The following is a 14,675-nucleotide window of genomic DNA, read 5'->3' as shown; positions in this document are numbered from 1 at the left end:
TCGCTGTCTGAAATAAAGGGCAAGTATTCTACAAAACTCACTATTTCAAATTTTCAGATATGTGAAAATAACATCCAAAGGCTGTTAACAAATGGTTGTTCGTTATTCATAGTCGAACAGGATCTATTCTATAGGCTTGTACCTCTGTATCCTAGAACATATCAGTTTTGATCATGAAAAGTCTTGGTATGGATAATGTTGCACAAAAGCCAAGACACAATTTTGAATGGCACAAATAGTAAAGTAAAATAGAAATAACGAGAAATAAGAAAAGAGACCCCAATAACTTGACATAACATATTCGGGTTAGTCTATAAGCTGAAAATGGGTGGGGTCCGTATCACGGGGTTCTGCCCCGATAGATAATTTATCTCGGGATGGGTGTTAAAGTTAATAAGGGGCCATTTGATAACAGCTGAAATTGATGAACTGAGCTGAATGGTTACAAAAAAATATTGATGAACTGAATGATTATTTCTTTGTGTTTTTAGTTATTTATCAAAACAACAGCTGAAATTGATGAACTGAACTGAATGGTTACAAAAAAAAAAATTGATGAACTGAATGATTATTTCTTTGTGTTTTTAGTTATTTATCAAAACATCAAGTAACAAGCTTCTCAGTTCAGCCACTTCACCTGTTACCAAACAGCTCCTAAACTTGGTGAATATATAGATATGTAGGTTATAGTTTTGAGTGGCATTTGAACCACATACATGGTAATCATTGCTTGGTATGAGGGTAAAATATAGGACTGACAAGCATGAAAAGATGGGTCCAAAGTCTTGATCCAAAAGCCACTTCACAGTAAGAAGCCAAATGTTATGCACTCCTTACTCCTTTCAAGATCCCGGATATCCGGGACCAGTATTTATTGGGTAATGGCCTTTATTTGAACCCTTGCTGTCATTATATGAAATGACCTTACTCCAATATTTTATTAACAATTAGGAATGAATCTATCTTACATGGCTTCATACAAATCACTGATACCACAGGAATCAACTTTCAAGAGCACAATTTGTATGTATCTATATAAAAAAATAGTACTACAATAGACTTTGATTTGGTCTATATCTACAATGCAAGGAACCTTGTAGATTTACAGTTGAACTGAGAACATTTTAGCTTCTTATATCTATAATGTCGTGAACTTTGGTGTAATGGTAAAATCTCAAGCCTGATACACATAAGAACAAAGGTTTGAGTCTAAGAGCTGGGACCAACACTGGGTAATGGCCTTATAGGAACCCTTTGGCTTTAAGATTTGAATAGATTTGTTAGTGATAATCAATCCTTACCATTTGATGCAAAAACCCCATTTGTTGATTTGCTTGTGCTTTGCCATTTTCATGCCAAAATGTATTCATGTTCACAAATAAAAGGAACCCATTTTTAACCTAATTTTAGTTTCTTTCTTCACATAATTCATTAATATCTCATATTTTAGTTAAATGAACATCAGAGGTAATAGGGTGTAAAGCAAAAGATGCATTCTCAACAGGAAGAATTATATTTGCAACTATTTGTTATCTCCCAAGTTGGCTCCATGACTCCTCCGAGTTGATTCCACTCCAGGCATGGGGAGCCGAGTCATTATGATTCCTTTGGATCAAGCGATAGATTACAGTGTCTCCTTTGACTCATAATCTAATCACAGTCATTTGTGCCCATTCAATTTTCATTGGTTCCTATTTGTGGCTTGTCAAACATCTTAAAATGCAAAAAGTTGGTATTTTGGCCAATCTGAACCATCCATCAGACAGGGGATCATCCATATTAGCCACTTGTTCACTTTCCCTATCCATATTATCCATACACCATACCTTTCTAGTACAAACCAACCAAGAGAATTTAAAATGTTATGCCACATAAATATAATTTACAGAATTAATTCTAACTTGAATCAACCCCATGACTCCTGAGTTGACTCTGCTCCTGATGTTACAAGCCCGAGTCAAAAACAAAAACCCAAATTGATGAGCTATGGTTCAATGAATTTCATTCATTCATATGGTTGATTCTATATTAAGTATTAAATAAGTTATATATAACTTTTATAAAAAAAGCCTATATTTTTAAGGAACCTAGTCTTGATACGTCTTTCTCACAATTTCACTCTATAAATATACCTTATTTCTAAAATATTTTGAAATAATTAGAGGGCTAGAGATCTATTAAACTGTTTGTAGGATTTTGTTGTCTAGTCTACCTAGAAAGTCATTTTCGGATGTGCTTTCAAAGTCAAAATTCTATCACATTATGTCCACAAAAAATTCATTAAAGATCATAATCTCATATTGCCACTCCATGTGTGGCCCCCCTCATTCCCCAGTTAATCAAGATATGGCCATATGGGTTTTCTTTGATATGAAGAATAAAAGCAGGAGACATCTATTCAACAGATTTGAATGACCCAGGAATCTTTCATGCCATAGCTTAGCTAGTGGCCTAAAAGGGCTTCATTTGTTCTCTAGGCCATCTTCTCTCACTAAGAGTCTATTGGATTTATTCTTGGTTTGATGTAAGTTGTTCAGGACGGTTTTGGTTTCTTCCCCAGATCTTCAGAACTCACCAGCTTCCATGTAGCAGCAATGACATGGTCAATTCTGTAGTAAGCTGGTCCAAGTCGGATTTGTCCACATTATCTCTGTTCCCCATTATGAAGTACAGTGAGAGAGAGCAGTAGAGGGCATAGCGGTTTAGAGCTTGAATACATTATACATGGGCTGAGGGCTGTGCCCAACTTCGCCCCAGTAGAGTCTCATGTGTATGATTCCTTTCCTGTGCAGTCTGCAAGGAAATCTGTCCCATACAAAAGTTAGGACAATAAGACAGGGTGGCTTGCGTCTGGGGCTACAGGGCTTGACGTATAGTTTCAGTTTGGGGCTCACAAATTTGTCAGGTGTCACTATCAGGACCCACCACTAGATGGGGGTTCCACTGCTTATCTATCAAGTGATCAGCTTACTTTTTAAGTTTTTAACCAACTGACTTATCTATGATCTGGGGGTATTGATTTTTTAAGGGGTAGTAAACTTGTTGCAGAACTTATTCCAAAAGAACCCATCTTTGTACTCAAAATGTTTTCCGGCTGATTTGTGGTCAAACTAACTATTGTTCATGATGGGGCCCATCAGGGATTGGTTCAGAAGCAATAGAAATTAGACAGCTGGACTGTTATGGGGCCAGGACCATAAGCATTTTGATGTCTCCTGCAGCACCGGACCAGGGGGAGCTTTGGCCAGCACCAAAAACTTGACAACACACACTGAGTTGTGCTATTGAATATGAAGCTTGTTGGATTCAAGGAAGAATGTTGCAAAAAGCTTGACAGCACTCAAACCAGCTGTGCAATTGTGTACTGAACTGTTAAAGATTCAAGGAACATTGATGTTGAATAAGTTGTAAGTAGAGGATAAAAAGGTTAGAAAAGCTCGACTGCAGGGAGAGCCCATGCCTTGAAATATGGAATTCTCTTCCGCCCCTGATAAAAACAAACCCTCCCCAAAGGCCAAGGCCCCCACTTGGGTTGGGTAGGGCTTGCAGCCTTATCTAGTACCACTGTGGTAAGTCAGAAGAGATTGGAATCCAATGGCTGAGCTCTCGACTGCATGGGTCCTGGTGTGGGGTGGTGCTTCTGGGCAGACTGAGTCCCACAGGAAAAGTCTCATAATAGAGGTTGGGGTTGGTTAGGTGCCACCGACAGTGACAAGATGATCAGAGCCTCAGCCCCTCCTCATAGAGAGAAATTTTTATGAATGGTCAGGGAGGGGCCGGGGTGAGATGGAGAGGGGGGGAGAAAGGGAGATGTAATACCGGTTGGGGGGCAGGCATGTGGATGTGTGGGGGACACACCTAGTCACCCACCCCATTGGTAAGGTAAACCCTTTAAATTATTGAGTGAAGGACAGAAAAAGAAAGAAGAGAAAAGCAAAGCTCAGCCTAACCCCTCTTGCCTCCCCCACCCAATCCCCCTCCCCTCTCCCCATTCTCTTTCCTTCTCTCTCTCTCTATCTCTTTAATCTGGTTTCTGGTCTTCTCAAAGGAAAAGGGTGGTGGTCTTCTTACAAGTGGGGGGTTGCAGAGGAGAGGAGAAGAAGCCCGGCAAGAGTAGAAGCAACAAAAACTGAACAAGTCTATCGTAGAAATTTGTTTTAGTGTGAGGCAGGATTAGTTCCTTGTATCCTTATTGTGTAGTTGGATTTCAGTTGTTAGTGAAGATGCCAAGGCCCGGCCCTCGGCCCTATGAGTGTGTCAGGAGAGCTTGGCACAGCGACAGGCACCAACCCATGAGGGGATCTCTCATTCAAGAGATTTTCAGGTCTGTTTCTTGTTTCTCCTCCTCAACCCCACCTCGAAAGGAAGCCCCCCTTTTTGTGTCTAGCTTGTTTGGTTGTATTTGTTGGTATTTTCTTAAGTTCTGCCATGTGTTTGTTTAGGGTCGTCAATGAGATTCACAGCGCTGAAACTAGGAAGAACAAGGAATGGCAGGAAAAGCTCCCTGTTGTTGTGTTGAAAGCAGAGGAAATCATGTACTCCAAAGCTAATTCTGAGGTTCTAACATTATTCTTAGCTGGGTTTCCCTTGTGGGTTCTCCGTCTTCTCGTTTGCTCATCTATTCTTGCGTGTTTTGCTTTACTCAGGCGGAGTACATGGATCTCAAGACGCTTTGGGAGCGGGTAAACGATGCCATTAACACGATTATTCGCATAGATGAGAGCACTGAAACAGGAGAGCTTCTTCAGCCTTGTATCGAAGGTGCACTCCTTTTTTCTTTCTCTTTTGTCGTTTCCTTCTGCTTCTTTGATCCAACTCCATAATTCTGTAGTTGTGTTGTTGTCATTTTAGGCTTTCTATGTTTTGCAAGAAGAGGTTGTTTGAAAAGGGTATACAATGTGTAATTCGTCTCTCTGGTTTTCTCCCTATTTTGTTCAGCCGCCCTTCTCCTTGGTTGCATTCCAAGAAGAGCATCGAGAAGCCAACGGCACAGTAACCCGAGGTGCTATCTCACCCCCAGCGCGCAGCAGCCTGCCTCTGTCCCTCCGAGAATCCCTGACAGCACAACCCATAGAGGTCTGCCCCCTTTACTGCCACTTCAGTCCGGCAATCAAACCACCAGCCCACAGTTGATTCCGTATTATTCGAGCTTCACGAGGCCAACAACCATGAACCCAACTCGTCTGGGTTCGGAATGTGGCATTCCTGTCACTCGAGGCAATAACCCCACTACACCTCGCGAGTTCCCTTTTCCACCACAGAGTTTCCTCCCATCTGGTAGTAACCAATCCTTTCCTGTTGAAGCTTACCCCCAATCAAACATGAGTTGCGTTTATCCCCTGTATTATGGCACACCCGTTCAGATTAAGGAGCCTCGGTTAAGCTCCCAAACTCCCCAAGACTCAAACTGTAACAGGGTTGTTGGTAAACCTTCTTTCGGGAGAACCCCAGAGGCTGCCGAGGTGGGTGTGCTGGAGAACTTCTTACCCAGTGATGCAGCTGTAAATGCCTCAAACAGAACATCTCAACCAGACTTAAGGGATGCATCTGGCAAACCTCCTGAGATTGAGTGTGACTTGTCCTTGCGCTTGGGTCCGCTCTCAACTGCAGGCATTGTCCCAGAAAATCACTGGGTTCATGAGGTTGAGGACGTTGGGTCGAGTAGCTCTCAAGAGGGCAGCAAGTTCAGTGATTTGTCTCCACACAACGATAAAGAGTTCTGTTTCTTCCCCCGGGACAATGTCGACGATCCTTTGGAGTCCTCTTCCAGTAAATGGAGTTCTGAGGGGGAAGGTCCAGGCCTCGATGCAACCTTCAGAAAGCGCAAAGCACCCGATGGAAGCCCTGCTGAGGAAGGCCAATTTTACTGGCAACCAAAGCTTCCATCAGATCAATTCCTTGCCAGATTCAAGAAGCCTGGTTTGTAGGAAATGGGAATCCTTTTGTAGTACATAAATTTTGGAATCTTGAGATGGCTCAAGTTTTATATATGTATGTCTCCACATAGCCTTCTTTGCAACAATTTTGTATGTTCAACTAGTTTTTTCATGTTTTGATGTTGAGCTTTGAGCTGCATGCTTTTGCCTGAATGCGAAGTGAAGTGTAAACAGATTTGTTTCTAATGCAACACTGGATAAAACAAAGCTCTAAACCATTGGTTTCAACTGTGGCTTTAGCTGAAAAAGGCTCACGCCAACACCAGAGAAAGGAATATTTGAACGAGAACTGTGGATGGAAATGGTTCCATCGGTAATGATTAAATATCTGAAGTCGCTAACAGTAGGGTAGAAGAATAATAATTGAATAAGAACAGTGAATGGAAGTGGTTCGATTGATAATGATTGAACGTCTGGAGCAATGCTTTACTGTCTAATGGGTTTGTCCGGCTAAGAGTGAAAGATGGAAATTTTGTGGAGCTGATTGTAGTGAACCTGACAGGCTATCGTGGCAAATGCCAAGGCTGTGTTTGGATTGTGGGTGGAAGTGGAAAAGGCTCGGATTCCACGATTTCTCATTTGGTGGATAATGGGAATTACCAGTCTCCTTGGTCATTCCCTTTTTAGGGGTTTGATTTGTTGGGTACACCCCATTTTCATCAGTCAAAAATTAAGTTTGAAAGGACAAAACAGCCCTTTTTTTGTATTTTTGATATCACCAATAGTCTAATACTGTATTTTTCCTCTTTTCAACAAGGATTGCCCACACCATTCCCTATTCTGGTTCAGGCCAACATTTTTAGGTTTAGTTTCACTTCAAGGGTCCTCTTGGAATCTAATTCCAATTGAGGGGAAATCGTTCTGTATTCCCCATATTCTGCTGTTAGTTTACTCTCCCCCTCAGCAGTCCAAGCACAGCCTCAGAGCTCAGGAAGAAAGGGAAGTGATATTGATGGAGCATGGCTCACATTTATTATCAACCCATCTATGTGAGAAGTGATGCACTTGGTGGTCTTTTGTCATTTGTCAAATTTCCATTTTCAAAATTGAGAGGATTGCTAGAAGAATAAACCAGCTGTTTCTGTCCCCATCATGGCTGTTTTTATTGGGCACTTGCAGCTGTTCATTCTAGTCTTTTCTGCGGCCAGGTTTAGACCATCCTCTTTGACTTGAATAATCGTACATTAGTGAATTGAGAGGTTATGTAGGTGCTGCCAATTTGCTGGTTTATATCAGATCACTGGTTTTTATCTTTTGGGAGAAAGTCCAAACAGGGCAATACTTATCGGGTTAAAAAAGGACTAAACAGAGCTAGTAACACTCCAGACTCCTGAGTCCTGCCCCTTACACCATCAAACAAAATTCTCAGAATACAACTATTAGTATTTAGCTTGGCAGTTGGCACACCAATTTGGATTAAGGAGTTCTGTCATGTCACCTTTTAATCCAACTATTCTCTCCTGAGCTTCTGCTAATGGCAAATTATAATGCCATATTAATAGATTCCGGTCTTTTAATTCAACTCTGTAACTTATCCAAAATTGTAAATTTTACTGAAAATAGCAGAACTCAAGCTTTTTATTTTATCTATTATGGGTTTGAAATTGAGATCTTTCAAGCCCTGTAATTCACTTTCTTCTGATCCTCATGCTCCAGAAGATTACATTTTTATACCATGAGTCCATGAGCTCATTCTCCAGGGAGGGAAAAATAAATAAATAAATAAGCTCATTATCTGAGAAACAACTGTTCTAATAGATGTAAAAATGAACCACATACAACCTATATGTAGAACATGGTATGGGGCTTAGTAGTAGAAGACAACTGTGGTACTGAAAACAAAAACACAAGGAAGAACAGAGAAGATCTGCTCCGCAGTATGGGCATACCGCATATGCATCTAGTGTAAGAAAGCGATGACAATGGACAATAGTACGGCAGAGAAGCCGCCTACGGAAAGAGATGAAGCAGAGCTTGGTGGGGGCGGTGAAGAGGTTGCAGTAGGTGTAGTGGAGTTGGTGGTGCCATTGGTGGTAGTAGAAGCGGCACTGACGGTGATGGCTAGCTTCATGCCCGCTTGGCAGTGGTTGCTAATAGTGCAGATGAAGTAGTGGTCGCCTGAAGCATTAAGAAGAATCTCCGCCGGACTGGTTGAAATGATGGAACCGATGGGTGTCTTAGTGCAGGAGTCATAATTAGCTTTTGTCACTTGGGCCACGTCATGCGAGCCGGAGAAATCGAACTCTGGAGAACATAAAAAACATAAATTAGGAAAACGATTAATCGCAGATGAATTTGTTGTCGGAGAAAGCCCATCTGCTTTAAATTTAAGTTCAGGCTGGATTTGATGGAAAACAGATGATTTCCTTGGAAAACATAGGTGGGTTCAAAAATTGATTGCGCATGTGTTCTTGCCCAGCACCAGCACGCAGAGTGAAATCACAGAAAGATTGGATTTTGAAGAATCCTTACCCAGAGTGTCGCCAACGGCGAAATTCTGGCTGGAAGCCCAGGTGGTGTAGAAACTGTTGGAAGACGGAAGTGTCCAACCGGTGCTGCCTCCGACGGTGTGTGTTGTCTGTGCAGCTGCACTCTGAAACAGAGCTACAACAAGCATGCACCCCAGCAAACCCATCATCCTACGAGCCATGTTTCTGTGTTCACCAGGTCGTCCCTGTCTCTCTCTGAACAACGACGATTTCAACTTGTTTGTGAGTTGTGACAGAGTGGGTGAGAAAACGGCGAAGCGAGCTTGGAGTTCTTATAAAAGCGGGGAGAACTGGGGAAGTGACAAGTGCATTCATTATTCATTCCCCTGTAGAATTTTGGGTGAAAAAGCAATGCATATTCGGTTCAGACGTAAGCGGGGAGAATGGTCAAGCGACTCAAGCCGTCAAGAAATTAGCGAACCTTAACTACCCCGCCCACCACCACCGCCGGCCGGGGCGACTTCTGGACTTCAGAGAGACGCGTCATGGTGGGTCCCTTGCAAATGAAGTCACAAGGTCTGACCAGTTCCTTCCGTTCACCTGGCCCCTCGGTAGTCGGGCCCCAGCCATCCAACCAGGACCCACCGCGTGCATGTCTCCCGACACACAAAACGATATTTGTCCTGTGACTATCCTTTCGGCCTGATCTTATTGAATCATAAATAGATTAGACTTTTTCTTTTTTGGGTGGAGACTGGACAGAAGTAGATGAGATAAGAGATCCACCAATGTCTGATCTTAACGTGCTCCCACAGATGAAAGAATTGAAAATTCAAACATGCTGGTGTAATATGGCCATGGCTTGCACCATCTTTTCTGGTTGAATGATCACTCTGTGCAATGGGCCAACTATCACCATCGTCAAGGCTGGTGAATGGGTCTATCTTGTTGGAGGAAGACACCCACTTGCTTGGTCTCACCATTGCCCCAGATAAAACTACAGAAATTAGTAATATGGTGTGTGGAGATGAGTTCGAATCAGCCCCCACAACGTACCAAAGTACATCCCCGCCGTGTATCGGTAACATCTCCCGCTCCTACATCATTTCTGTATTATGATCAGGAGATGATTTCAATATACGATGGGGATGTATGTGCTCTGGAACGTTGTGGGGGGCTGATTTGATCTCTGTGGAGATGGGATTAAAATCAGAATATTTTAGAGTATAATTACTATGTATTCTAAATATGTGCTACACTTTGAATCAAAATTTTAATCAATTGAGTTTATGATATCACATGTTTTGTTTACTTTTCATTGGTTTGTTTTATACAGGTGTCCATACATTAAAAACTTTTCACGACATTAAAGATGTCACTTTTATCACTAGTCCATTCACAATTGAACTATGTTGCAAAAATTTCCATGGAATACACCATAGATTTTGCCAATAATTTAATGTGTCTAATCCTCTAAATGAAACTACAAATAGCTTTTTAGTGATGAAATACGATGATGTGCGGTCAAGATATTTCTAGTTGGAAGATGATCCGAATTCTAATCGAGCGACGAGCTGGACCGATATGCAAAATAGTGGATCAGAGAACTCGGAGTAGCTAATCCGGTAAGGTCGCTCTGATGTTTAAGTTAGTACTTATGCTAGGAATGCGAGCTGAATATTTGAGTGCTTGAATGCTAGTGAATAAAGCAATCACGCATACCTTTGCCTTGAGGTTTCATGTCCTTATATAATGGAGTAGTCGTGGGCCTTACGAAAGAGCTCCGGGATCTCCGGACTGTGCAGATAAGGTTTGTTCCGTTTTTGAAAGAAAGCAACATGTTGATAAGGTTTATCATTTACTTTCGATTCAGGCGGAGCTAGGACGAGTCTCATTGTGATCCCGAGAAATTTGGGGTCCGTTGGGGAGGCCTTTGGAGCAGGTTATGTGGCGTTTTGGCTCATTAGCTCCGAACTGGCACTTCGATTCTTTAGTCCCGAACTAGAATGGGTATCGAGGTGTCTCTACGCCGAGGTGGTTTTTTAGGATGAGGTGGCAGATACTCAAGCTCCGAATGTTGTGAAATGGGTTCGTTCGGCTGAGTTGTCACCCCTCAAGCAGATCGCGTCTACGTGTCCCCTTCTTACTAGGTCATGCCAAATCACCCTTCATCAATTGCCCCCTACTCCTCGTGCTAGGGGTCCCAACCCGGTGCAGGGAGTTCATGACGAGTTCAGGTGGATTTGGCACGAAGTCTAGACAATTTGGAGGGCGCCCGTTGGTCGGGCCTGTTCAACCATCTGGCTCAACCATGAAATGACCCAGGTCGCGTCTCGGGCACGCGCGGACGTCACACTGTTTATAAACTCCGCGGACGCCAAAGGGCGCACTCAACCGATTTTGTCCTTGGGTAGCGTGCAACCGATTTTCATGGGAGTTGTCGGATCGTACATGTCTCAACCGTTGATTGCCGAATGTGGTGGACAATAAATAGAGGGCCGAAGGGCCCATTACCTTTGCCATAAATCGTGTAACTGAGCTCTCCTGAGATCGCTTCGGAGTCCTTCAACTCGCCATTCTTTCCTTTTGTGTCCGAGGTCATTATTGTCTTTTTGGTGAGTTCGCCTTCTTTCACTAGTTGTTTCCTTTTCCTTTTCCTGTCGAATATGTCTAGTGCTAGCATAGATAGGTTACTTAGCGATACTAATGAGCCCGAGGGTGCCGAGGTGCGGTCCTCGGTTCTCGCCAGTGGGGCCAGCTCTTTGCTAGAGAGCTTCTCTTTACACCTTTTAGGAGAAACGTCTTTACCTGACGTTGGGCCATCTCGGCTTGAGGAACCTGAACCTCAGGTAGAGCGACCGACCTCCGGAGAGGGTGTCCCATCTTCTTCTCGAGGTCGGGATCCAGACAACTTCGGCCCTTCCACGATGACCTCGGACAGATTATTGTCCATGGTAGCCCGTTATTGTCTTCCCGACACCCTTGTCTTCAGTATTCCTTTGGGTCAATACCCTTTGGTTCACGGTCATCATGAGCTCACGATTTTTGAAGAGCAGCTCGTAGTTGGGTTGTGCTTCCCGCTCCACCCTTTCATCGTAGAAATCATTAAGTTCTTCAACATCACCATTGACCAGCTACACCCGAACTCCATTTGTACCATTACTAGCACGATCTCACTTTTCCATGAGTATAACCGACCTCTTACCCTAGACATCTTTAGTTCGATTTGCTCCATCAAGAAGAACTCTTCTTGCCTGCGCGGGGACACCCGACAGAGCTATTATATCTCTCCTCGCCCTGGTTCAAGGTTCTGTTCGGTAACCCGAACAAAGTATCGGCCTGAAAGAGGAGGTATTTCTTTGTTTGGAATCTTGAAGGGTGGCCATTCCCGACTCACTGGCGAGTGGCCATTATGGACCCCAGGGTGAGGCTGGGTGTTGAGACTATGGTGGTCATCAACTCTTGGAGGGACCTCGGCCTTGAAATGAAAGATTTCCTGGCTAAGGAAAAGCTTGTACGAGTTGAGCTGAGTCCTCCTGGTAGGCCTCCACCTCGGCACACACATCACTTTCCTTTTTTCTTTTTGCACTTACTTCAGTTCGTGGCTAACTCTTTTTCTTTTCTCTTGCAGAAGCTATGACCGGTGTTGGCACTGCTAACCTTCTGAGGAGTGTTCAGAAGGGAAAGAAGAGAAAGGCCTCGAAGAGGTCTCATCGAGAAGAGGCCGGCTCTTCGGTTCCTGCTGATCCCGAGGTCGCAGCGCTAGAGCAAACCTCCGACGAGCTCCCGGGGGAGGAAGTTCACCCCCAGCCTCCGGTTGTTGATCTAGACGAGGACCATGATGAGGGGACCCCCACCTCGCGAGCCCGAGGGTACATCGGTGCCCGATCCTCAGCCCCTCAACGAAGGAGAGCATAATGACTCGTGTGGCTCGAGCTTCTTAAGAGCAAGGATGTCGTGTTTCTTGTAGAGGTCGCGGAGTGGGCTAACATGCCAACGAGTCAGCTCGGAGAGAGAGAGGCTTGATATTGTATGGTCGTAAGTAACCTACCCCTTTGTTTACCTTCTTATTCTTCTGTTAATGGTACTTACGCTTGCTTTCTATTTATTAGGTGAACTCTGCTATCTACTCACTTGTCTACCAGTCTGAGATCCGCTTGAAGCAAGATCGGGAGGCCGAAAAAAACACTCGAAATCATTACTGCGAGCTGGATTTAGCTCGAGTTGAAGTTCTTAGAGCCAAGAAGGAAGCTCGGAGCCAGGAGGAGCTGATCCTTGTACTAACAGAGGAGAAGAAGAAGTTCAAAGGGGAGAAGGAAGCTCTCCTCCAGGAGAACGAGAGCGTCGAGGCGATGATCAAGGAGCGCACTGAGATCTTCAACGCGCCATCTAAGAGGCGCGAATTCAAGAGAGAGATCGCGTTGTCAAGGAGTTCAAAGAGTCCCCTGAGTTTCACGACCTCCAGGTCGAGTATGGCTTTGGCTCGTACTAGTCGCGTTTCAAGCTCTGCAAGTGGCTGATGCAGCAAAAGTTTCCCGAGCTCGACTTCAGATTTATCTCCATGTCCACCGTCACTCCTGAGATGGCGAAGGAGGCTGACGAGGAGCTTGACTCCTTCGAGGGGGAAAGTGATGATGAAATTCTCGAGGCGAGACCGTCAGGGGAGGCAGGCCGAGACGACGTGGAGGAGGACCACATGGAGACCGACCTACCTCCGAGCTCGGTTGTAGTAGTTGTTTTTTTTTTTTGTATTCGGAACTTTTGTTAATGAAACACAATACTTCGAAAAGTCTCATGTGTGTGAGTACAGCAAAATCTTTTTTGAGTAAAAAAAATTTCTAGTGTTGGTTATCCTGAAGTGCCGAGCTTGAAAGGAATGGTAGGATCCATCTATGGACGCCAAAACTGTTGCGGAATGGGTGGGCGAATTTCAAAAATTTCCTACCTTCCTTCCAACTGGGAATCGTATTCCCAGATTTTAGAATCAAATTCAAGGATCCTACTTGAACCAAACCAGACCAGATTTGAACCAAAAGAGAAGGGAGTGATTATACCTGATCCAGAGAAGTAATATCTCCCAAAGTTGGTGTTCACGCCCAAAGAAGACACCAAGATCAGCTCCCACTGAAGATGACACAGTGATGATGGAGCCGAACCAGCAGTGTTTGTCCCATGAACCAGGTTCTTCTGAAGAATTCGATGGAAGACTGTGAGCACCACACGTACAATCAAGACCTTTCTTGATTTTCTCAAACTGAGAACTCGAACTGGCAGAAAAGGTGGCGGCTGCTGCTGGAGGAGAATGCTAGAGAAGACGATGGCGAACTGCTATTTTCCTCTCTAGGGTTTCTGAGATCCTATCTCAAAAATGCAGAGTGTTCTCTTGGAAAACCTAGGGTTCAAATTCAAGTAATTTGAAATGATTAAGAAAACCTCCTAATCATATCAGGAGTTGCCTTTATCCAAATCTGTATTTGGATTAGGACTCTTCTTAATCTTATCTACAGATTAGATAAGCTTTTAGGCTTATCCTAATCTCAGATCCGCCCCCTTAAGTGACTGATCAAATCAGCCCAGATCGAAATGGGATTTAGGCCCATTAAGTAATAAGTGTTCAATAGTCTTCCAAACTGTTGCCCAGTTGGGCTTCTTTGTATGGCGTGGGACCCAAGCATTGATCTACACTCCAGCCACATGGGTTCGGCCCAGCCTCTGTTACAAAGCCTAGCCGAATTCACTTGGAAGCCTAGTGAACCCCCTGAGCCCATCACATGGACCCTATGGGCCCAACACTTACACTAAGTGGTCCCTGGGCCAAGCCATCTTATAAAAACCCAGGGACTGTGGGCAGATGCAAGATTAGCCCATCAAGTATTATCCTAAATGGCTTTACACTTAACCTCTCAGCTCATAATGATCAAGCACTGCCCGACAAGAGAGGACCTCTCCCTCGGCTGCAAGGAACGGTGTTGCACTCTCTACTCACATGGATCCTGGGAATTAAAACCATTTGCAAACATTTTGAAACCATATGTAAGTATATATCGTATATATAAATTTTTCAAAACAAAATTCCAATGATTGAAATCAACTGCCGGCAGTTTGGTTTCCATCAGAGAGAGTGCATCCCCGACCATTACCTTTGTCCGACAAAGGAGCTGATCCCATCACTATGATCACCCACTCAGATGAATTCTTAGACTGTCCCAACATACCCAGATTTTGACCCCCGCTAAGGATCTCACTGATTGGCATATCAAAGACAGCCCAATCCGACACTTAGTGCAGTACCATAATCGAGTCTAGGGGT

General features: G+C 43.9%; 2 protein-coding genes across 2 annotated transcripts; one reads left to right on the top strand and one right to left on the bottom strand.

The window, feature by feature from the left end:
* Nucleotides 1-3,768: 3,768 nt before the first annotated feature.
* On the top strand, nucleotides 3,769-6,151 carry LOC104590583 (uncharacterized). The gene is made up of 4 exons (XM_010249299.3): nucleotides 3,769-4,324; nucleotides 4,443-4,557; nucleotides 4,647-4,761; nucleotides 4,939-6,151. Exons 1-4 carry the CDS (start codon nucleotides 4,224-4,226, stop codon nucleotides 5,925-5,927), a joined length of 1,320 nt encoding a protein of 439 aa, XP_010247601.1. The 5' UTR covers nucleotides 3,769-4,223; the 3' UTR covers nucleotides 5,928-6,151.
* Nucleotides 6,152-7,484: 1,333 nt separating this feature from the next.
* On the bottom strand, nucleotides 7,485-8,869 carry LOC104590584 (umecyanin-like). Its single transcript, XM_010249300.3, has 2 exons — nucleotides 8,409-8,869; nucleotides 7,485-8,180 (listed from the first exon to the last, which is right to left on the bottom strand). The coding sequence occupies exons 1-2, from the start codon at nucleotides 8,584-8,586 to the stop codon at nucleotides 7,837-7,839; spliced, it is 522 nt and encodes a 173-aa protein (XP_010247602.1). The 5' UTR covers nucleotides 8,587-8,869; the 3' UTR covers nucleotides 7,485-7,836.
* Between the last annotated feature and the right edge of the window lie 5,806 nt (nucleotides 8,870-14,675).

Source organism: Nelumbo nucifera, chromosome 2 (genome assembly GCF_055504915.1).
Source record: "Nelumbo nucifera cultivar China Antique chromosome 2, China Antique-T2T, whole genome shotgun sequence".
Taxonomy (NCBI): Eukaryota; Viridiplantae; Streptophyta; class Magnoliopsida; order Proteales; family Nelumbonaceae; genus Nelumbo; species Nelumbo nucifera.
Note: the sequence above shows the minus strand (reverse complement) of the source record. Positions and strands in the feature narration are given on the sequence as shown.

Bases quoted from the DNA above. Each gene is read 5' to 3' on its own strand.
- LOC104590583 (XM_010249299.3), top strand. From the start codon at position 4,224: ATGCCAAGGCCCGGCCCTCGGCCCTATGAGTGTGTCAGGAGAGCTTGG. The intron at 4,325-4,442 runs GTCTGTTTCTTG...GTGTTTGTTTAG, and splicing joins CTCATTCAAGAGATTTTCAG to GGTCGTCAATGAGATTCACA. The intron at 4,558-4,646 runs GTTCTAACATTA...TGCTTTACTCAG, and splicing joins ACTCCAAAGCTAATTCTGAG to GCGGAGTACATGGATCTCAA.
- LOC104590584 (XM_010249300.3), bottom strand. From the start codon at position 8,586: ATGGCTCGTAGGATGATGGGTTTGCTGGGGTGCATGCTTGTTGTAGCT. The intron at 8,181-8,408 runs GTAAGGATTCTT...TATGTTCTCCAG, and splicing joins CGCCGTTGGCGACACTCTGG to AGTTCGATTTCTCCGGCTCG.